General features: G+C 41.4%; 1 protein-coding gene across 1 annotated transcript in view; it reads left to right on the forward strand.

The window, feature by feature from the left end:
• Window positions 1–23,232, forward strand: part of LOC110976928 (dynein axonemal heavy chain 10-like) — a 65,820-nt gene that overhangs the window by 40,174 nt on the left and 2,414 nt on the right. Inside the window, exons 58-70 of the mRNA XM_022230642.2 lie at window positions 382–536; window positions 1,283–1,501; window positions 1,928–2,201; window positions 2,876–3,132; window positions 3,549–3,887; window positions 4,522–4,722; window positions 5,316–5,621; window positions 5,883–6,054; window positions 8,046–8,177; window positions 9,033–9,244; window positions 19,402–19,569; window positions 20,230–20,410; window positions 22,755–22,900. Coding sequence (XP_022086334.2) covers window positions 382–536; window positions 1,283–1,501; window positions 1,928–2,201; window positions 2,876–3,132; window positions 3,549–3,887; window positions 4,522–4,722; window positions 5,316–5,621; window positions 5,883–6,054; window positions 8,046–8,177; window positions 9,033–9,244; window positions 19,402–19,569; window positions 20,230–20,410; window positions 22,755–22,900 — 2,762 coding nt within the window. The remainder of the gene's footprint in view (window positions 1–381; window positions 537–1,282; window positions 1,502–1,927; window positions 2,202–2,875; window positions 3,133–3,548; window positions 3,888–4,521; window positions 4,723–5,315; window positions 5,622–5,882; window positions 6,055–8,045; window positions 8,178–9,032; window positions 9,245–19,401; window positions 19,570–20,229; window positions 20,411–22,754; window positions 22,901–23,232) is intronic.

Here is a 23,232-nt window from a genome sequence, read left to right on the forward strand (position 1 = left end):
TTACACTGGTACCCTGTTTTTTGTTAAGCAAATATTCCGTCTTGTGCTTAGCCCCTTGCAGCTTCATGAACGAATCCCAACGTCAGATGAATCAAATGTCTTTACCTCCGTGTGTGTATATCTTCCTATCAAGACACTTCCTCTGTGAAGTTTCTAAGGCCAAAGGTCAAAACTTGCTGGTCTACAATAGAGGGTTTGCACGACTGCCATCTTGCAGGCCTGTGCTTTTGTTCCACAGGGTATGCACAAAGGTTTTCCTGTGGAACAAAAGAACTGCCCTGCAAGATGGCTACAACACTATGGCTAGAGCAAAAACAAAACATTTGAAACACTATAAGAATGGAACCAGTTGTGATATTTTTCGGGCATGTTGTAATTTAGGTGCTGCAGGTCGCGAGTTCATCATTCTCGGTGACAAGGAGGTAGACTACGATCCCAACTTCCGTCTGTACCTCAACACCAAGCTGGCTAACCCCAAGTACACACCGGCAGTGTTTGGCAAAGCCATGGTCATCAACTACACAGTCACACTCAAGGTATGAATCAGACAAGAAGGAGAGATTCGTTGTTTTCTTCAGGAAGTCTGGAAATGTTATTTCACAGAATGCACTGTGCACATTCTGCGGAAAATACTGTCTAATAACCCTATATGCTTTTAATACTTCATGAACAACCCTGCCAAACCGAGTCTGCTTTTTTACCCTTTGACTTTGCATAATCAGTTCTTCTGGAACAGTTCCATATTTGGGCTAATACTTTCTGACCCGTCAGATCACACTTTATAAAAAGATGGCCCAGACTTGACAATTCCAAACAGCTGTACCTCCAAAATCTTGAATATTAGGCAGTGTTTATTTCACACAGATCTGGATCCTGATCAATGATCCGTCGTTGGTTACAGACACCAAAACACACCTAATAGATGGTGTGAACCAGTGCGAGGATCACTGATCACGATCCAGATCCATGCGAAACAAACAGGCCCTTGAGTTCAAGGTCAAATCTCTCACAATATTGATTGGCTGGTGATTAGTTTCAAAAAAGCACAGACCCAAGTTGGTTTACAAGAATATCTTACACCACCATGAAATGCATCAATACAAAACCCCAAGACTACTCTGTCGAGAAAAATACCACTTTCCAAAGAAAAGTTTGGTTCATTTTATCAAGCTTCCCCTTTTCGATTACAATTTCAAAGCATTTCCCAGGTGTACAGAGATATGGTGCTCGCTAGAGCCTGAAGAGATTGTCATTTCAACTTTCCCACTGTCTCCCCATCCAGGGTCTTGAAGATCAGCTTCTCAGCGTCATCGTGGGCTTTGAGCGCAAGGAGCTGGAGGAGCAACGCGAGCGTCTGATCCAGGAGACGAGCGACAACAAACGCTTGCTGAAGGACCTAGAGGACTCATTGCTGAGAGAGCTGGCCACATCCACAGGTAACATGCTGGACAATGTGGAGCTGGTGCAGACCCTGGAGGAAACCAAGTCCAAAGCCACAGAGGTGAGATGGATACTAGACCTATCTTTCAAGAAGGTTAAAAAAACGAGAGCAATATCATATATCAAAAATTGTGCTAGCTTGTTACGAAAAAGGATTTAAAAAAATCTGGACTTATCTTGTCAAACTCGAGCAAACTACTTTGTCTGCCTTCAAGTATTCTTTGTCCAAAACTGGGTTTAAAAGATTTTCATAACAGTCTGTCATAGGTTAATAGTCCCATTTTTATCACAAATAAGATCATGTAGGTTTCTTAAATAGTCTACAGCATTAAAGTACTACAACTCCTAAAATAACTTTAAGGCTCTAACACCCTACATCAAAACCTTTGGTGCAAAACTCAGCACTTGTTTATCCGACCTTAAAGTGGCCCCATTCACTATCTGTCCAGCCCTGGACCAACCTCATGTCAATCTCACCCTCTCCTAGGTTGCGGACAAGCTCAAGCTGGCTGCCAAGACGGCGGTGGACATTGACAAGCTCCGCGACGGCTACCGCCCGGCCGCCAAGCGGGGCGCTATCCTCTTCTTCGTCCTGTCCGAGATGGCTCTGATCAATACCATGTACCAATATTCGCTGGCTTCGTTCCTTGGTGTCTTCCAACTCTCGCTCAAGAAGAGTTTGCCGGACTCCATCCTGGTCAAGCGACTCAGGAACATCATGGACACGCTGACACACAACATTTACAACTACGCTTGCACAGGTAACCAGCTTTCTCTCACTGCTGATAAACGTAAACCTACTTAGCGCCTAAGATTTGACTCAGCAGAAAGAGTTTGTCATCCAACTTTTGCACTCTCGTTCTGGTCTGTTGGTTTCACGCAGTGGCACTGCAGTTATATAACGCTCTACACATCAGGGAACACTGCGATCACTGATGTGTGAAGTCAGTGAAATGGTTTGGGTCTTTTAATTGTATCCACAACAAATGATTGTGAGAGACAGGAGGATTAAATGTTAGAGTTCATTAAGTTTCAGACCATTTGTTCATTTTCTCTGACTGGTAATATTTATTGTTGATGACCGTTCTCAGATGAATATGCCACTGCACGAATTGGTTAAACAAATGACTCTACAAAGAAGGGTTACCAGCCAAGACTTTTTATGGCCAGTTCTTGGCAACCTTGAACGGAACTTAATAGACAGTTTGTAGTTTAGGAAACCTTGTCCCTGAAGATGCAGCCTGATTGGTCAAGAGTCTTTGTATTGGAATTTATTCAATTTTGCATACAGGATAAATGATTCAGTTTGTCTTACTTAAGCTTGAATCCAGAAAACTCAGTGCGTACTGCATTCATTGCCATTTTGCACATAAAACTGTATGGGGTGTTTGAAGATGAGACTGATGCATAAGTTATGCTGTTCTCTTTCCACCAGGGTTGTTTGAGAAGCACAAGCTGCTGTTCTCCTTCCAGATGACCATCAAGCTGGAGCAGAGCGAGGACCAGTTGCCCCAGGAGGAGCTGGACTTCTTCATCAAGGGCAACCTGTCGCTGGAGAAGAGCCGGCGCTCCCGTCCTCACATGTGGATCCCCGAGCAAGGCTGGGAGGACATCATCAAGTGTGCTCAGATCACCGACGTGTTCGCTACGCTGCCCGACGACGTGGAGAAGAATGGGGCTACATGGAAAGCGGTAAGATGCCAGAAAGTTGATAATGAAAATGGGCCATAACTTTCATAGTCAGTTGGAGAGAGGTGATACAAAGTTGAGATGAAGTGACTTGCCCAAAGAAAAAGCCTATAACCAGTAGCTGGATTCCAACCCCTGACCCTAACCACAGGGCTGAGCTCAAGTGACCATTTCTTAACCACGGGTTGATTTTGCCTGGTACCCACACCATACTTTATGGGCAGGTTACCAGAGAAAGTCGACATCTTGTTGACGTAGTTGTCACTGAAACATGTCCAAAGCTACACTCTCCCATGCCTCAATAAGTAACCAGTTATTATAGCAATGAATACTTAAGTTCCAATTAAGTCAATTAGAATCACATAATAATGTAATGAACTACGACATTTTTGTGTCCTATTTTTTTTTGCGGCGCACAGTGGTACGACTTGGACACTCCCGAGCAGAGCCCACTTCCAGGAAAATACTCAGACTCCCTCTCTGAGTTCCAGAAGCTCCTCCTACTCCGCTGTTTCCGCATCGATCGCGTCTACCGCGCCGTGACCGACTACGTCACCTCCCGCATGGGGGAGAAGTACGTCACACCCCCCGTCATCAGCTTTGAGTCCATCTTCGAGCAGAGCACCCCCTTCTCGCCCATCGTCTTCATCCTGAGTCCCGGCTCCGACCCGGCCAGCGACCTGACCAAGCTGGCCGAGAGGTCAGGCTTCGGCGGCAACAAGCTCAAGTTCCTCTCCATGGGGCAAGGCCAGGAGAAGGTAAGATTCTGTACAGGACAATTGCTAATGACAATCATGCTCACTCTAATAAGGGTCCTTTGGACAAACTAAATATTTCTGATGTCGTAACTTTGAACGGAACCAAAGCTGTTCATTGAAACCGTGAATTGCCGCAATGTTCCGTCAGTGACAATTAACTGAAAAGATATTTTGATCACGGTGGCCAGATATAATCTTTTTTTTTTCAATGTTTTGATTGTATTGAAGTAAATGCAGGGGTACTGTAGAGTTTAATTGATTGTGTGGGCAACCTCGGTGGCATTATAGAATAAACTCGTTGCCTCGAAAGCTGTTCTGACAACACTCAACGTGTATGTTCCTCATCGCCCAGAGAGCAGCTTTGATAACTTCCTGTTAGCGACAACCATTTCACAATCACTTCCACACAAAGGCAGGGTTTACTGGAAGTAATCACGCTGTGGTTGGAGTCCCCATGCATGCACAAGACCTAGCCTACCATGACCTGGGAGTGCACTCAAAGCTAGCACAGTTGCTCTGGTCCTGTTAATAGTACCTTAACAGTGTGTCAGCCATAAGCAGTGAACCCATCCTTACCAATAATCCACTGTAGCTGCGGATCATCAGCCACTAGTAAACATCATTTCATCCCTAGGTGGCCTTGCAACTCTTGGAGACGGCCATCGCCCGCGGCCAGTGGCTCATGCTTCAGAACTGCCACCTGTTAGCTAAATGGCTACGCGACTTGGAGAAGGCGCTAGAGAAGATCACTAAGCCACATCCTGACTTCCGGCTATGGCTGACCACTGACCCCACGCCGGCCTTCCCCATCGGTATCCTTCAAAGGTCACTCAAGGTAAGCGTCAATTTGGTCATGTTCACATTTGTGCGAGAGACAATGTTGCAGTTCTTAAAGTGAAAAACAGGCATTTTGTAGAGAGCTATCTTCAAGCATATTTTCCCAGTTGTGAAATAGCTTCAAGGTACCTATGCATCTTGTGTCATCATCAAGCGTTCTTCTCAGCCACTGGAATTTCACGTTTTTAGTCTGTAGAAAATGTGGGTTTTCTTTCTTTAAAGGAAGACTTTTTTGTGCGTTGCCATGGAAGTTACCCTGCTAACAACCATTCCAAATCTTTTCTTGTGAAGATTGTTAGCTATCTGGGAGGACACCATAATGCAATGGAATTACAATGGGATAAGCACTCGAACATCACCTTTCTGGTCTTGGGTTCACGTCCCCTTTGTATGCACTCTATCTGTCATTTATTGACTCTGTGAAAGCGTCATTTTAGTGATTGTGGCATTTGTAGTTTGGAACATGGAGGTTATAGGTTGGATTCGAACCAGAGACATTCATAGATTTTTCTTCATCTTTGTTTTTTAAGCAACCCATTCAAAATTTTGAGATCTTGGAGTAAACCTCTCCCCCCTTTCTCATCTCCCCAGGTGGTGACAGAACCTCCCAACGGCCTGAAGCTCAACCTTCGCAGCAGCTATCACAAGATCTCGGCCCAGGTCCTGGAGGACTGCCCCCACCCTGCCTTCAAGCCCTTGGTCTTTGTCCTCGCATTCTTCCATGCCGTGGTGCAGGAACGTCGCAAGTACGGCAAGATCGGCTGGAACGTGCCCTACGACTTCAACGAGTCGGACTTCCGCGTCTGCATGGACATCCTCCAGACGTATCTCACCAAGGCCTTTGAGCAAGGCGACCCCAAAATTCCCTGGAGCAGTCTCAAATACCTTATTGGAGAGGTACAGAAATGTTGAATTGCTTAATTTGCTATTCTCATACATGTGCAGAAAATGAAACGTAAGCTGATGACCACAATAGCAGATTTATGTGCTAAGCAAAAATAGACCGGGAACCAGTCAAATGCAATGCAAACTCAATCACATTACGGCTGGGAACCAGTTTCTGCTTAGCAAATATTATTCCTTGGTTAGCAAACTTTGCACGCTCAGTAGCACCGTAGAAGAACCAGCCCCGATATCGTGTGACCCATTTCTTCCCAGGTGATGTATGGAGGGCGTGCCATCGACAACTTTGACCGTCGCGTCTTGAACACCTACATGGACGAGTACATGGGCGACTTCATCTTCGACACCTTCCAACCGTTCCACTTCTACTGCAACAAGGAAGTCGACTACTGCATTCCCGAGATCGGTCCCAAGGATAACTACGTCCGTACGTAACAATTTGGCTTATTTCTCACTTGGTGGCTGATACACTTCTTGACTCTGTGTAGGATGTCTGGGGTTCGAACTCATTTACTGTCCTTTCAGAAAAGTAGGTCTTAAGTTTGCCAATTTAAAGCAATGTGACAGTACAGTGTAGGGCCACAAACACCACTAAATGCATAGTCTTTGAAGTTTGTTCACATAGTTTCTTTGACCCCAATCCTGTCTGATCCTCCAAAATTCACCTGGAGGTCTCGAAGAATCTTGGAAGATTGAGGGAGGTAAAGGCCGGCCCAAAAAACAACTTGACACTCCTTGACGTGGAGAGATTCTTGCAGTGATATGATCGAATATACTTAAATTGTTATTGAACAGTGTTTGGCAAAACAGAACAGTCTTTGAATCCACTTTGAATATTGAGCACATTATATTGAAAATAAGTCAGACTACGCAAACTATCAAAAAGTTTGTTTTGAAGCCTTCCTTTTTAATGACACATTCCTGTGATCAAACATATCACTTCAGATTGATCGGTCCTGTAAGTTGTGTTTCATAACTGCACATCCTAAACACTGGTATGTACAAATATTGACTTCCCCAAGAGAGCTTCCATCTTCATCATTGAAGCTTTCGAAAAATCTGACCTGAATTACTTAACATTGCTGCATTGTCCGTCTGGTAAGACGCAATCAGTCGCCATGGAGATGCAGCCTGCTCAATTGCACACCATAGTGGGAACCTTTACAAGATTGGTGGCATCTGTGCGGATGCTCAACCTTCAATTACTTTGCACAATTGGAGGTAGTGACTCTGGCGCACATTGAGGAGAATACTGGCCTTGAGATTTCAGAGATCAGGAGATTGCTAAGTGCTCAATCTGGGAGGTCGTTTTTTTTTTTTTTCTACTCGTCGTCCCTTTGCCCTGTTAATTTGGAGTTTATTACAAAAATGCGCTGACTTTCTCAAGGCTTCTAATATATGGCCTTGAAGTATGTTTGTTCTCCCAGCATAATGACCATGGCTTTTGGAATCAACAGATTTGGCAATATTTGTTGATAAACTGGTTTTTTTTTGTGGTATTTGTAGAACACTATAATGTTATAATTATGGATATTCAATTTACCGCAAATGGGTCACTTGGGAGACATTCCCATAGGAACGTGCCCAATCTTTACTGTCCCATAATTCAATATTCCCTAATCTGATCTTAACCAAACTTTGCATGTTTTCCTCTTAGACCCTAATCTAACATCTCTCAAAATTTGGACGGTAAAAATTTTCCTCCTTCTCGTATTTGGAGCAAACATTGAAATGTCTCCCTAATGACCGATGTCTCCCGAATGTTGAAAAATTTACCACAAAATGTCTCCCAAGTGACCTATTTGGAAATATTATAAATTAGGTCATTTGGGAGACATTTTGTGGTAAATTTTTCAGCATTAGGGAGACATTGGCTTTTTAGGGAGACATTTCAGTGTCCCTAATGACCCATTAGCGGTAATAATAATTATTATTATGTTGATTAGGTGGAAGAATGGCGCATTCTTTGTGCTTAGACTAAAAGTTGTGACTGAAACCCAACAAAATGGGTCTTACCTTGGCAGAGCCACTGCTGTACAGGCTTTTGCAAGAATCCTGCACTGTGCAAATCAATAGGAGCCGTCAGCATTTGTCACCTACACAAATGTTCTCTTCATTTCCATCAGGATGCAAAACTGAGAGATATAACAAAACAAAGAACCAGGTTCCTTCTGTCTAATGTAAACGGGAAAAAATGAAAAGATGACCTGAATAGGCATTTTGTGGGTTCTGGTTCCATTGTTAGCGATTAAACCCTTGTTACAGTGTTACAGTAACTTGTCCAGACAAGCTTTGTTCACCAAATCCGTCAAATTAGGTTTGAGACTTTGTCAGATATAGGCCAGCAAGTTTCAATCACTTCTCAAATAAATTGTCCAATAATCATGTCCATAAATGTCATTTTGGCGTTACTTACAGAGGCGATAGAGGAGCTGCCATTAGCCAACACTCCTGAGGTGTTTGGTCTACATCCCAACGCCGAGATCAATTACTACACCCAGGCCGCCAGGGACATGTGGTCACAGCTCGTTGAGCTTCAGCCTCAGACAGGTAAGATCAAATCAACCCAAGGTTTGGACCAACAACTGGCATAAGATTCTATCCTCATTTTTTATTCCATCGTTATCTGCCCTGAGCTGAAGTGCACCCTCAACGGCAGAAGAAAGACAGATAGTACTAAGTTTTCCAGCTGGGTTCTAGAACGCATTTCGACGTGTACGCGAAGATCACACATCTTACACTAAAATGCTTAATACGCGTACTCGGCGTGCACATAAACATGCGCAGCTATGCGGTACGTGAGTACCACAGGACTGTCAATTTCATTTTAAAACATGCCCTCTTTTGTTCCTGCTCGGAGCGGATAAGGCACCCTTAATTCAGGGCGCCCGTAGAGGCGATGGCCCCAACAAATTTCATTACCCGGCTCTTCGTTTGTTATGAAATAATCCCTATCAAAGTTTGTTGAAATGTGGTGCATTGTCTCTGTAATTTCTTACATCCCTTTCTAAATTTCTTTGAAGAAAACTCTTAGTATTGTAGTTACTTTCATATTTTTTAATACCTGGAATGTAAGATGCTGATAAGTTTGTCGTCATCGGGGCCGGTACTAGACCCACCCTATTTCTAAGTGCAGCCTGCGGGAAATATTGTTTCATAATCAGATATGACATCAATTAAAATCTTTTAATCAGCTGTGATTTTTTTTATTCAAATGTATTTTGGATTTAAAAAGTTATTTATTATAATTCCATTATAGTAAATAATTATATTATAATTAAGAATTAATATTATAATTAAATGATTTATTGTAAATTCCATTCTCAAGAAGCCTTCATTTTGTTTTTAAACTGACAGAGCAGTTAGTTGTGTAAGCACTGAAATGTTTTCCCATTTTTGTCTCAGGGGAGTCTGGGGCGGGCATCAGCCGTGAGGATTTCATCGCCAACATCGCCTCCGACATCCAGGCCAAGCTCCCTCAGCAGTTTGAGCTGGACAAGATCCGCAAGAAGTACGGTCTTGAGGTCACCCCCACCACCGTGGTGCTCTTGCAAGAGTTGGAACGTTTCAACCGACTCATCGCCCGCATGCACAAGTCGCTCATCGAACTTCAGAGGGTAAGTCACGTCCCCGACTTCTTTTTTTGGGGGGGGGTGGTTGTTGCTGTAGGTAATATTTCAGAAGTTCAAGGTTCTGCCTGATCTTCCGTGGTTTTTATGAGAAATCAAAGGATCCACCAACATGAGGCTTGGTTGCTCAGTCAGTAGAGAGCTGGTACAGCATCCCAGAGGTCACAGGTCAAATCCTGATCCTGTGAATTTTCTCAACCTCATCCCGAGTGGTTACTTTCTTCCCAGCATGGCTTCCATATAGTAACCTCTGGAAAGGAAAACTTCTTCCTGTATCCCGACATTACCAGCACACTGTCGTAAAAGTTGGTACTAATCCTGCCCTAACTTACTCTTTATAATGGGTTTTGCGGTTTTTGTCATAAAAAACGAGAGCTGGGGGGTTGGGTTGCAGGCTGCCTTGGGCAGTAGCCCACGTTATTTGCGGTCAGGTAATCGCCACATTTGATTGGTTAACAAAGTGAAATGGGTATAGCAGCAGTGACCGGTCAACAAAGAATGTTGTAAAGTCACCTCCATAGTATTGACGCAGGGTTTCCTGGGGGCGGGCCTTAGACTAAAGTAATGTTGGAAAGTACTGTTGCCAATAATTTATTTTTCTCATTTACACAAATCCTGAGGGGGTAGGGTATGTATCTCCCCACCTTTGGTGGTGGGAGGATGGGCCGTGGAATCATCCCACACCTTTTTTTGTGATGAGCAAAAAAGTTGATTTGTAAATTGATTTTAATATGCTATTCTGAGTTTGACGATTTTATGTACAATGTTTATCATGAACATTGCCCCCATAGTACATGGTGTGGCATTGATTTATAATATATACTCTTTTCAAGACATGGTCACTTTTCCTGTATAAACTGCTTTCCCTGTTGTCTTTGGCAGCCGTTTCATAGCACACATCAACAATCATACTGATACAAGAACGGATTCACTAATTAGCCTTGGATGACTGGTCGATGATACAATCGTGCCTGGCATTAATTTTGTTCATTAATTGCAAAACACGTTTCTTGTGTTGGTGGGTTGTACATGTGATAAATTATTATCAAAAAATTACTACGCAAAGAAAGAAATTAATTTAAACTAAGAAAGAAAGAAAAATTCGCCAGTAAACAGACTTTTTAAATAACCGTCTATCTACCGGTACATTGCATGGAAAAAGAGAATCAAACCTACATGTCTCGTGGATTTGAATATAAGTGAAATTTTTCTTGTATCAATTATCTAAAAGCCGCAAAAGGCCGTCTAAAGGGTCTGTTTCTGCCATACCCAAATATTTGAAATCCGCTGGGGATATAAATTCTATAAAGCTGTCTGGGCCTCAGTTATTCGTTCCCTAACTATGTATTTGTATAATCAAAGGTTTTAATGAAGGGTCCAAAATTTTATCAAATAAGCTTTAATTTAAAAGTGTTCTGAATTAAGAGGGACTTATCTTATTCACCGAGCTACAAGAAAATCATTCCATTAGGATCTTGCAATGACGATTGAAGACTGTAATTACAAAGGACTAGGACTGAAACTGGCAGTTAAATTTGTTACATTTTGACATCTCAGGCTCTCATTCATCACATGGTTTTCCCTATTGTACAACTCATGATATTCGGTTTCCATTCATTCCAAAGACTTTATCTATCTATATGGGGTTTTTCTTGCAAAACAATGTTCCGAATTATATATTTTAAATAGGACTCAGTTGACCGAGTCCCCAATTTCAAGAAATTAAGGCTGGACAGTTTTAAAGTCACATTTTCCGTTTGTGTTGAAGCATTGTTGCTGGTGAAAAAGGGGATGCGAGTGTGCTTAGAAAGGGGTGCAAATTGCCTCACCGGATTGACCGTGTCAGACGGGGCTGGTTGGCGGTGAAACAAGGGGATGCGAGTTTGGTGTGAAATTTTCATTCTAGTCAGTAGGGGGCGCATGCCTAATATGAGGTGACAATTCGATTAAACCTGTTGAAGTACCCTTTTCGTCGCAGTTATTTCTAACATTACATTCACTTCTACACTTGAAAATAATGCTAAATATACCTGTGATATAAAGGAGATATGATGATGCCGCTATAACATCTTAGATAAGAAGATGGTTTCAAAATGTCTGTCGTTGTAATCGCCAGCATGCACTTCAATGTTGTTACTGGGAAAACGATTTAATAAACTACACTTAAAGTTTACCTTTGCCAAATACTGAAAATTATCGGTAACTGTTACATCAATATAGAACAGTAAAAGTGAACACCTTAATCATTAGGTTTTTATTGAATTTACATTTCTAACTAAATTAAAAATTAAACAGAGTTTAAATTGATACGGCGATGAAAGATTTCTTTAAGTTAACTACTTGTTTGACATACATGTACAGTTCAGCTGATTTTTCTGTCACGGTCAACATTGTTAAATTATTTGTGATCTTTCATATTCAAAATGAATGAAACAACCCTCCAGATACACGAAACAGGAAATTTTCAGACTTGGAGGTACAGTTGTGACATTTCATATAAATGACATGCAAAAACTATCCAACAATAGTTGCACTGGCGCTGACATCCCTGTTTTGTATTGGTCTTAAAAGTCCGTTCTTTTGATGACCATGCTTGAACTGCTAAATGACAAAATCATTGAACAATGACAGCAATATTCATTTATGCTCTCTTTTCAACGTTTCCATACATCTTAGCTTGTAATTCAATTGTTGCATGCGTACTGATATTCAACGTTCCATCGAAATATATTTTATGAAATTTTAATTTCAGCATTTTTCGTTTGTTATCCTTATGTTTGTACACAGTCCATCCCACGAAATAGGCCTAAGGGTTTCTATTAAAGAAAGCGTGGGTTTTAAATTACCAAACCGAAACCCACTTCTATTTATTAATGTATTATTTATTCTCAAACAATACCACCGTACATGAACACGATCAGTCAAGTGGGGAATTAATAAGTAGTATTGTTTGAATTCACTGATGCATGTTGGGTCATATCCCTTGGCATATTTTTCCATTATACGCATGCTTTTATTATCCTGCCTTGTTTTACAGGCTTAGCATATTTTTATTTGCGATACAAAATTGTTCTAGCGTGTCCTCTCAATACTCAACCCTCCAATCAGTACATAAGTTTGAAACAAGATGCAATACTGCCTCTTAGCTTAGGATGAAGAATAGCTAACTCTGCATTCATCTCAACTTTCACAGTGGCAGTTTGTCTTCTAGGAGCAAAGAAACCAGGCAATAGTTGTCGGAGATACCCGATTATTTCCTTGGAAACATGGAAATGCCATGCAGAGTTAACCTGGACAATGTCATCATACAGAGAAAATCCATCTCTCGATTCTGTCATCTTCAAGATAGAAATTATGTCGCCTTTCGTGAAGGCCATTCCAAGCAGCCACGTTTTCATTTGTTTCCCCTTTCTGCAGGCTACAGTCAAAGCCATACATAGTAAAAAAATATTCTTTCTCACCAAAATTAATGTCGCGTGCAATACCCATGACACTCTGCCTTTGCTGCCGTATTCTTTTGGCAATTTCTCTGGATCGACAGTCACAGTTTCGGGGATCTGGGTTGTTACATCCTTTTTTCAATACCGGTAACTGTCTTATGCAATGACTTGGTGCTTTTCCTCTCTGCGTCTTGCTTTCTGATGTGATGTGGAAGTGCACCATTTCCAACTTGGAACTCTGTAGCTGTCAAGAATGGCTGGATTATGTTTTATTTCTGCAGGCAGAAGATTGTTGTCGGGGAATTCTCTTGCAGGCTGCTTCCCGTCACATGCTTCTCCTGTCCGGAGGTGACCAGCTGATCAGTCTCATTTCTACCTTAATGTTCTTGCTCGTTTTGTATGTTAGGCGTAATGTAATTTTCGGCTGGTTTATCATTCATAGGCCTGTCTCGTGGTCGCTATTAATGTCTCTATCTGCTGGCTCATTTGAAAATGAAAGAAGACGTATACATCTTGATTTTGCAGCATTGTTTAACGTCTTCTGACCCTGCAACGCTGCTATCATTCCGGAGGGAATTACCTCTAAACAACAAACTTAAAAAGGCTGTCAGCGATATTGCTCGTCTTTGACGTTCTCCTTGCCTAAATAAAAAATTTTCTCTTGCAACAAGTCCTTGATTCTCAAAGTGTCAAATGGTTCCAACCTTTTTTTGCGTCGTCTTCGATCTTGATCAAGGAATGTGAGTGTTGATCCATTTATGGGCTCCACATCGAAATTATTACACCAGTAATTCCAGTCGTCCATGGAAAAGTACAGACATTTTCAAACAATTATTATGCCCATTGATCCGCTATAGGTCTTTCCCGGTTGAACTCAATAACACAAAAGACAGTCATGAAGCTTAGATCATTGTCGCAAACTGTAACCCTTTCCAAAGTGAGCGAATTCCACAAAGGAAACAGCTTTTGTTGAAGCAGAAAGTATACAACATAATGAGATAAGGAACTAATAAAGTTGGTGTTATAATGTTCATAAATTTCTGTGATCACGGTTGTAAATTTATAAATACAACTAAACGAAAACAAACAGCAAACAGCATGCAACTGATCCAGTTCTAAGATGAGAGCTGATAGCCGTGGGGGCGTACTGCTTGACACTGTGGGGATAAGGTTGCAATTTCCTTGTTATAGTTTTGATTTAAATGCACGTAGACAATTCTCATGTTTGGTTTATTGAGGAGAGTCAGGTGCTGTCAGAAAAGCTGTCAAAGAAATGCAGTACATGTATATTGAGCAAGAGCAGATCCAGTGTCGATTTTCTAGGGAGGGACAGGCAGGGAAGGCCCAGAAAATTAGAAATTTTTGTCTGAAATCTTTATTACCCTTCTGAGGGGAAATTTGGAGTTTATGTATGTTTTTTGGACGGAAAGGACAGGAAATGGTCCTCAGAAATCACCTTTCTCTCATTAGTTAGAAAACCTGTAAAAGTTGCCTCTTTGTTTGGGGGGAGAGAGATAAGGCCACCGTGCCCTGACTTGCCCTTGATGTTGGGTGGGAGTTGTATGAACTGCATTGGTCACTGTACCTCATGCTCAATAGTGCCGTAGTTGATAAGCAAGGTCATATTTATGTCATATTTCACACAGCATTTATTAGAAAATTACAGTTTGTTGGTTTTGTAGAGACACGTCTGTTGACCTTTAATTTTCAACGGGAAATTAAACGTTTCCCGTATGACATATTTGAATTGTAGTGTAAATGTCATCCAAATTGAACTTTCTTAAGGGTTGAAATTTTCATATTCCCCCTATACTTGAGATAAAATTCAATTGTAGGCCCTTGCTTTTTTACTTGTGTACACGGAAAGTGCAATCACCGGTCTGGGATTTAATACAGGGAAGCAAATATTCTCCTAGATATTCAGTAAATTTTATTATCAAACCCAAGTGACAATCGCAACGTTGCCTTTTGCTTGGTCAATATTGATCTAGCTAGAAAGCACTTTCCGTGCAGGCATAGAGAATTGTGCAGTGTTATTGAGTTTTGAAAGCAGAGACCCTGAATGTTGACACTTTAAAAAATCGTCAAGCAAACTGCGCAATTCCGTTGAGTGGGGATGGCACTACTTGTACATTGTCAAAGGAACGGAGAGATTGAATTATCTGAATCAGAAAAAAAATTGAATGGAAAAAATGAATAAGCAAACGCCTTTACACTGCTCAGGTGGGTAAGACTATATGTCAAGCACGGTTGAAAGTCACAAAAGGCATATTTTCCTCGAGGCAGTAATGTCTTTCTCCTGAGGCTTTGAACAAACAACCCGTTCTGCTAGGCTAGGAGACAAAAGTCGTGACTGTGGAAACTTCATTGCGTTCATCTCATGAGAAAAAATAGCTTTAACCTGGGAGAAATGTCAGTCCACAGAAAGTGGTCAGCGGATGACACATTGCATCAACAAAGCACTGCTCTGGCTTCATGACTTATTACTTGTCAATGACTTGTACATGTACTTACTACTTACTGATTACTTGAGAGCAGTGAAAAGGGAAATCATAGAGGCTTTCATGAGTTGAGGAAATAAGATCTCATGTGAGTAAGACATTCAGTTCATTGATTGCAGGAAGTTGTCTCAGTACTGAGGTCAAGAATTACACATGGATATTGGCCTGAGAAATCCCACGGGGAGTTCATTTGCACAATTTCTTTTGTTACCTTGTGAGTAATACCCCACTTTACATCAGGAATGGTGATTTTTATTCTGATTACGTTTATTTCTGTGGTTGATCGAGTCCCACGATTAAATGTTCGTAGCATCGCCGCACTTTGCGGCTCCAAAGCCACTTTGTGCGGTGCAATCAGATTGCCAGTCGCCTGTGGCCACACTCCCAGGGGCTTGTGTTTGTAAGAGCATTGTGGATAGATGTGATGTAGGATAATGAACGAACAAAAAAAAAAAAGAAAAAAAAACGACAGTCACCTGGCAGTGGCAACCTCCACTCCTCCCCAAACCAGCAAGAAACCTTTCAGATCCAAAGAAGATATCGTCGGGCATGACTTTGTTTCTCCTCTCTTAGTTCTTTTGCTTCATTTGAACATTTCCATTACACGGAGGCAGTTTTAGTGCATGGGGGCAGCAAGTGAAGTAGCACGAAGGGAAGAAAGAGATTGTTTAAACCCAAAATGAAAATAGGAAGAGAAAGATTGTACATTGTGCCCTTCAGTGGCTGGATAACTTTGGAACAAGGTCAAACACGGGGGCTCAAGTGTTGGCATGGACAGGGGACATCTGTGTAGAACTTGGAGACTGTGAACCGCTTAGAAATCAAACGTTTGGAAACAGGCGTAGGCTTGGGTGAGTTTAGACCTTGCAAGGATGAAAAATGTTTGCGTGTCATGAAACAGATTTGGCCTGGAAAAACCAACACTGAAACTGTGAGCAGATCAATATACTGCATAAGGTCACCTGTCTTGGGAATGGGTCCCTGACAGGCAAACTTTGCAAAGCATTGATTCTGAACGACAACGTCAAGATTCCCCAGTAGCCAAATCTTGTTGCACTGAAATGTATTTCATGCTGTGACCATGTTATTTTTTAGTCAGTTTTGTCAAACAGATACCAGTATATGCCCCCGACAACCAACATGAAAAGCCAGCAAGTGTCCAGATTGATATTATAAATGAAATTACCTGTCTTGGGAATGGTTGGTTTCCTGACCTGTGCAAACCTGCAAAGCATCGATTCCAAACGAGGACAACCTGGAGATCCCCAGTAACCCAATCTCACTACAGGGACTACAACCCAACCAAATTGATTCAGTTTGTAGAAGACACACTTCACTTGCTTTGTATCCGTCACCACCCAGCAAATTAAATTGTGTTACGGGAATGATCTTACCTAGGTTCCACATGATAACCCGAGTAGTCTTTGTTACCATACAGTGTCTGCCTCAAAGAATTTTGTATTCGTAGCTCTGGGAGGGTTTCTTGTTTTTGTTTTGTCTCCTTGGGTGGCATTTGTATTTGCACTCATGCATTGTGGGATGGAAGAGCATCTTAACGTGTTTCAGATCGGCTCATGAATTACCTGGTCATCACATCGCTTCTTAAATAGAAATTTCACTGCTAGAGCCTCGTCAACTGCCCCCCTCGTTCAGTCTCATGGGGCTAATCACCAACACATGGATATTCTGAAAGCCAGTTGGAGATAAGGAGGACAGGAATAGGTAATCCTCCCGGAGTATTTGAACAGGATCAGTCAAGGGATTTCATCCAAATTGATCCAAGAATTCCTGCTTCCTTGTGTGGGGGAAAAGAAAGACAATCCAGAGATAATGATTGTCCCTCTTGCAAAAGATTCTCTTGGAAAGAAGAGGTTGGCTAAATTTTTTTTTTGTTCTATTTTGCTCTCTGCATATCATTATTATAATTGCATCAAAAAATACATTGCTGTGTGTATTCAGGCGTAATTTGGCTTGAAACGGCGTACAGAAAGAGTTTACATCTTCCCCTGGACACAGAAGGTATGAATTTTGAGAAATTATGCTCCATAATTGGTATTCTCATTTAATGTGCTGTTTGGAGTAACTAGAGACTAGCTGAACAAACTGCAGTTTGGAAATTCCAAATTTCTCAGTTCTTGAGTGACAACTCGCCCCCTTCACTTACAGAAGCGGTTATCTTTTTTGTTTTTGGTCTATTTTTAGGAATGAAAAGCACAAACAGATTACAAACACCTTTTTTGGGGGGTGAGGACTCTAGTTTTCAGGAAAAAAATGTTTTGCCTCCTCTGGTTTTTACACTTATCAGTTGAGTTACCTGGGATTATCCTGATAAAACACTGTTGATTTGACACCGCACTGTGGCCAAATTTATAAATTCCTTTGGAAGGACTTTTTACTGCTTACAGTTTAAACAACACAATACCAAAATCCTGCTCTTGTATGGTTGAGAAATTAGCACAACTGCTGGCAAGAAATTGAAGAAACAACACAGAAATTGTTCAAACAGGGTCATGAATGGAAGATACACGAAGATTGTACACAGTTTGGTTCATTCTGTTTTGTTGCCCAAATTGATAATTGCAACCTGGGATGTTGAAACCTTACGCAGGGTAGATACCTTTGAGATTGCAAGGCACCTGCTTTGATTATGCCCCAGAGCAAGCTGCCAGCACATTTGCAGTGCATATATTTGTAGAAGGTCAGGAGATTTTTGTATTTTCTAAATGCCTTGGTCATCAAAGTTGAAAACAAGAAATCTTTACTACTGTGTATTTCACATAAAAAAAAATTGTGAATTTGTTGATTGTGAAGTGTCTAATTGGGTTGTGATGATAGATACAAATACTGGTCGCAAGGGCGGATCAAGAACCAAATTTTTGGGGGAGGGAGATTTGGGGGGATGAGGGCAAAAATTATGAAACTCTTATGTAACCATGGTAACCTTTCATGGCCTTCTGTGGGTTTGAGGCAACATGGTGTTTTTTCACATGCTTTGGAAGGTAGGGAAAGAAAAGGGACGACAATTAATGCCTCCCACTCATTATTTTCTCCCCAAAAAGAGAGGCAGGATTTTGGGGGGGGGGCATTGTAGTCCCTTTTTGTACCCCTTCTGGATCTGTCCTCAACTCGGGTTGCCTGCATTGAGTCTTGTATATCATAGACAGTATGAAACAAGGCTGTACACTGTACACTTGAAAACAAATAGGTCACATCTATTGAATTTCTGATTTTGTTGGACGAGGTAAGGGGATGGCCTTAAAAGCTCTTGAAATCTAATGCATTTTGTTTTTCACTGCAGTCTCCACTTCCAGTTAGTTGCATCGCTGACGTTTTTAACATGAAGTGGTTTTCAAGATACAAGATGGAAAAAAAGAGCACAAGTGCTTGACTTTCCAGAATGTTCGGTAAAACTTCGGCAAGTCACTTGTCCCTAGCACTTCAGAGCCCCTTGAGAATGTGTGGAGAGGTTTATGGATTATTTTTGGGATTACAAGAGCCCAGCCACTGTCACTTTATGTGGGGCTTAATGTCTTCAGAAAAATTGCATTGAAACAGGAATGTGCTGTTAGTTGGCCGAAAAATGGAGGATTTGGGACAGTTTCTGTGAACAACAAAAGTTGCAACGGTTGGGAGTAACAAGCCATGTTCCTGGCATGCACAAACATAAACTAGGAAATAAAAAGAGAGTGGTTTATTTGGGTTAGTTCCATTGGAAAATGATCACAAATCAACAAGCTCATTCCTCATATTATGAAAGAAAGGAAATAATTCACAGTACCGTCAGTCCATCATCAGAGGCTAATGCGCTCTGCTTAGTAGCAATATTTGCAATTGTACTGTTTCATAGCAATCGTGCACAGTACAGCTCAAGTATTTTACCTCCTCCAAGCTTTCACAACTTAGTGTTACGACTTTCTTGTCTTTTTATACTGCCTGAGATTCCTGCTGTCATTCAAATATTTCTTCTCTCTGTCAAATTTACATCAATCTGACTCTCTGGGTGTCTTCTGTCCTCGAAGCACAGTAACAGGTAAAAGTGGCATGCATGTCGTTACAACATCAACACAAACCTGTAAGCTGAAGTAGAGTTTGGTGGGCTTAGAAATGTTGGGCGTATCACGTTGAGAATCACTCCTCGTCATCTCCGAGTTCCTTTCCCTCTCATTTGAAGTTTTGAACCAGTTCACTGTGTTCTTTCTTGCAGGCCCTGAAGGGTGAGGTAGGCATGAGCAGTGAACTGGACGACGTCGCTAGGGCTCTCTTCAACGGCCAGATCCCTTCCATTTGGCGTCGTCTTGCACCCGACACCCTCAAGTCCCTGGGGAACTGGATGATCCACTTCCAGAGACGCTTCACGCAGTACACCACCTGGGTGAGTATCTGTCTCCATGCCATTCCACCTCCTACCCTCCCTATGGACCATGCCCCTTGTTTTCCTCAATCCACTTCTTCATTTCATCTCCTGCTTCAAACATCCTGTGTTTTAAAATCTGATTGGATTCATGGTATCGAGAATGTATATTTGCAGTAATTTTTGCGTTAGAAAGAGCAGATTGAGTCCTTTTTTTTGATGTATCGGTCCTGTTGGAATCCCAATGAAAATAGATGTTTTGCGGTCGAAAAATGTTGAGGGTTCCTATCAGATTACATCATGAGAGATTCTATTGAAAGTGCTATTAACTTAGATTGGGTCACAAATTTAAAACAACTATGTCTCTGGTTCATCAACTATTAAACCTGTTCCTTACCAGTTATTTTCAAATTGCTGTAGGACATCAGTTAAACCCCCATAAATTTCCCATTGTTTACAAAAATTTGAAACAGGTATCAAAATATCAAATGCCAAACACTGCTCCTAATTACCAAAGGAAACTACCTCCCATTTTAGCATTAATGAGGCAAAAACCTGTCAACAAATACCAACGAAGATGGGCTTCCTGTGAACCTTTGCTGCTCATAAAAATGGTCGGCAATAAAGGGAAAGGTCTATTTTGAAAAAAAAGAAGAGCAGAGATTTTTTCTACCTCAACAGGTTAATGAGAGCGAACCACCAGTCATCTGGCTGAGCGGCTTGCACATTCCAGAGTCTTACCTGACGGCCTTAGTCCAGGCCACTTGTCGGAAGAACGGCTGGCCGCTGGATAAGTCCACGCTCTACACTGCCGTCACTCAGTACATGACCCCGGATGAGGTCAGCGAACGTGCTCACTCTGGTAAGTCACCCCAGGATGGTCGGCCCCGTACACATCTGCAAATCAGCACAACTTGACTGCATAATATTATTCATTTGACAAAAGATAGCATGAGTTTGTTCCATTAGAAGCACTTATGAATGCCAACATGTTTTTCTTTCTTCACACACATTGCAATATATGTGATGTGATCAAGAAAGATTTGTCGTTGTCGACCCAGGCCAATTTAGTCAATTTCATTCTTTCAAAGGTATACAATGTCAACTTCATTTTTATGAAAATCCCAACCTTGAAATAATCTTTGGATCAACAGCGGTGGAAATTGAAACATGAAAAGATGTAATTTTGGTCTTCTTATTCTGAGATGTTTCTTCAAATGAAAATGTAACTAACGACTCAGTTTGCTTAATCACATCACGTCATTCTAATTGACTTAATCTTTAATTAATAAATGCTATTTAACCAATTATCACATAGTTTATAGAATGCAGATAATTTGATATTTTCAAAATGCAAAAAGTGCCTTCAGCCGTCTGTTACTTTGACATTATGCAAGGGCCAAAACCGCAGTGTCATTTACAAGTCATTCGTATGCACACTGTCTAGCAACTGGCACTGTTTTTATGCTTAATTTCACGGAAGGACTTGTTTGTCCAGAACGATATTAAACGCATGGAGCAGAATAATGTATCTGTGACCTGTGCAAGATTTGTTCAGTCTTGCCGTTAGTCATTCGGAATCTGTAGTAATTAAAGGTTAAGCTTGGGCAAAGAGCAGCATTGCTAGTGCCGAAGTCATTTATTAAATTGTCGTCCTTGCTGCCCTTTTGTGCTCGCTTGGCTGACGCTCAAAATTTGGGTCACAGCCTGTTCCCAGATTTTCTGCTTCTCACCTTTTCTCCCAAGATATTGTCAAAACTTTGGACTGGGGGTAATTTGATTTGCACAAGTCCACCGGCTGTAGCAACCTCCCCACCTTTTGCTAGAAATTATTTAATAAGGACTACCTTTCTGTGGAATCATTAAAAAATTCTGGGTGGGGGGGGGTTGAAAATCAGTGGGCCATTCATGTTTGACATTCATACCTGTGAAAAGTAGTAATTGTTCAAAACGTGAAATCGTATGTGCCTTCCGCTTCAGTGACCTTGTGGCTGGATTTATCAGGATGTCAATTAAGGCATTGTGATGTGGTTTGAAGCATGACTAACGTGACAAGTTTCAGGCTGGCTTAGGTTCTTTATACAACTATCAATTGTCATTCATTAGAGGCATAAAGAGGAAGCGAGGCAAATATAGAAAGATGGATAGACTCTCTGAAGATATGAGGCCAGTGTAGTTACAAAGTGAACTGCATACTTTGTATATGTTGAGAAACTTAGCAAGTCCTCCTCGTTCATGATTTGCTGTCTTGAATGAGGACTGTCTTGTAATGGAACACCCCTAGAAATATTCCCCCAGATTGCATTTCGATTGATCTCATCAAGTCTTTGTCTGTCCTCGAGAATGATGAGCGGATTCGTTTGTTGTGCTTTGAGCTCAGCAAGATTGCCAATTTTCAGTAGCTTTCGGATCGTAATTCTTTTTAAATGAGACAAGGAAACAGAAGGCTGTATTTTTCCTTGAGCGCAGGCATGTTGGGAAAAATGATCTGCAATATATTGATGTAAGAAATTCACAAAGCTATTAAATCACTGCCATAGAAAAAAAACAAAGCTTTCTGGCGACTCACGAAAGAGCCAAAAGACAAGTGGTCTGCATATTAACGCACAGCTAGAACTGGGATGAATCTCAAAGGCACTAAAAGCCTAAAAAAAATGAAAAATCCAACTTTCCTGAGAATTTTTGAGAGATCTTTATAGCTGAGCTCTGGTCCCAATTCTCACATCTCCCGAGGGCAGTTTAAACTTTTTTTTCATCCTTGGAAAACACTTGATTATTTGAATACTTTTCAAACATGAAATATATGAATAAATAAGTGACAAACATCGTGACATTTTGCCCCGCTGACGTTAGCTGATGTTTAGTTTGCAGCCTTTGATTCGAAAATGTCAACGAAGTCAAACCTATATTGTACTTGGCTTAAGGGAATGCAAATATAAAAGGTACTTTTGAATCAATGCTGGATAGTACTCGCATTTATGTATTCATGCTTATTCTTAATCTTTCTAGATACTTCTGAAATCAGCTAGGAGATATGGGAGAAATTCAGAGGATAGAGGAATAGATCTCTTATTCAGATGATACACAGGGGTTATAGCATTGGTTTCCTGCATGGTGGACAATTTTGGAGTATTGTTTTGATGAGAATGCATAGTTGAAAATTCTCTCTAGCATTTTGTCATCATGTGTGTGTCTGGTTGCGGCAGGTTGTTTTGTGACCGGTCTGTACCTGGAGGGTGCCTCCTGGTCTAGAGAGGATGCCTGTCTATCTCGTCCCAAGCCCAAGGTGCTGATCGAGGAACTGCCCATCCTCAAAGTCATCCCCATCGAAGCCCATCGCCTCAAATTACAGGTGAGGAACGAATCAGGGTGTCAGCGGGCCAAGTAGGTCTCAATGCCCAATTGATAATGATGGGCAAAGGATTGGAGTAATTGGGGGGGGGTGGAGTCAGGATGCATATCAGAGGCGGTGTATCGGTTCCAAATTTATCTCACTATAATCTGCTCATGGTAGCCAAGAGAATAGGTGTAAGCAACGGGTGGGTGGAGCCAGAGTTCAAATGGGAGGGGGTCATATCCAACCCAAGTTTAGAGCTTTTAATCAGGCTTCTAACTTCTTTGGATCAGCTGATTTCCTGGTTTTCCACTTTATGCTCCTCGTGCCATCAAATAATTGAAAAACAC

This window comes from Acanthaster planci, linkage group LG09, assembly GCF_054643075.1.
Source record: "Acanthaster planci isolate LZ-2023a linkage group LG09, COTS_SCS, whole genome shotgun sequence".
Classification (NCBI taxonomy): domain Eukaryota; kingdom Metazoa; phylum Echinodermata; class Asteroidea; order Valvatida; family Acanthasteridae; genus Acanthaster; species Acanthaster planci.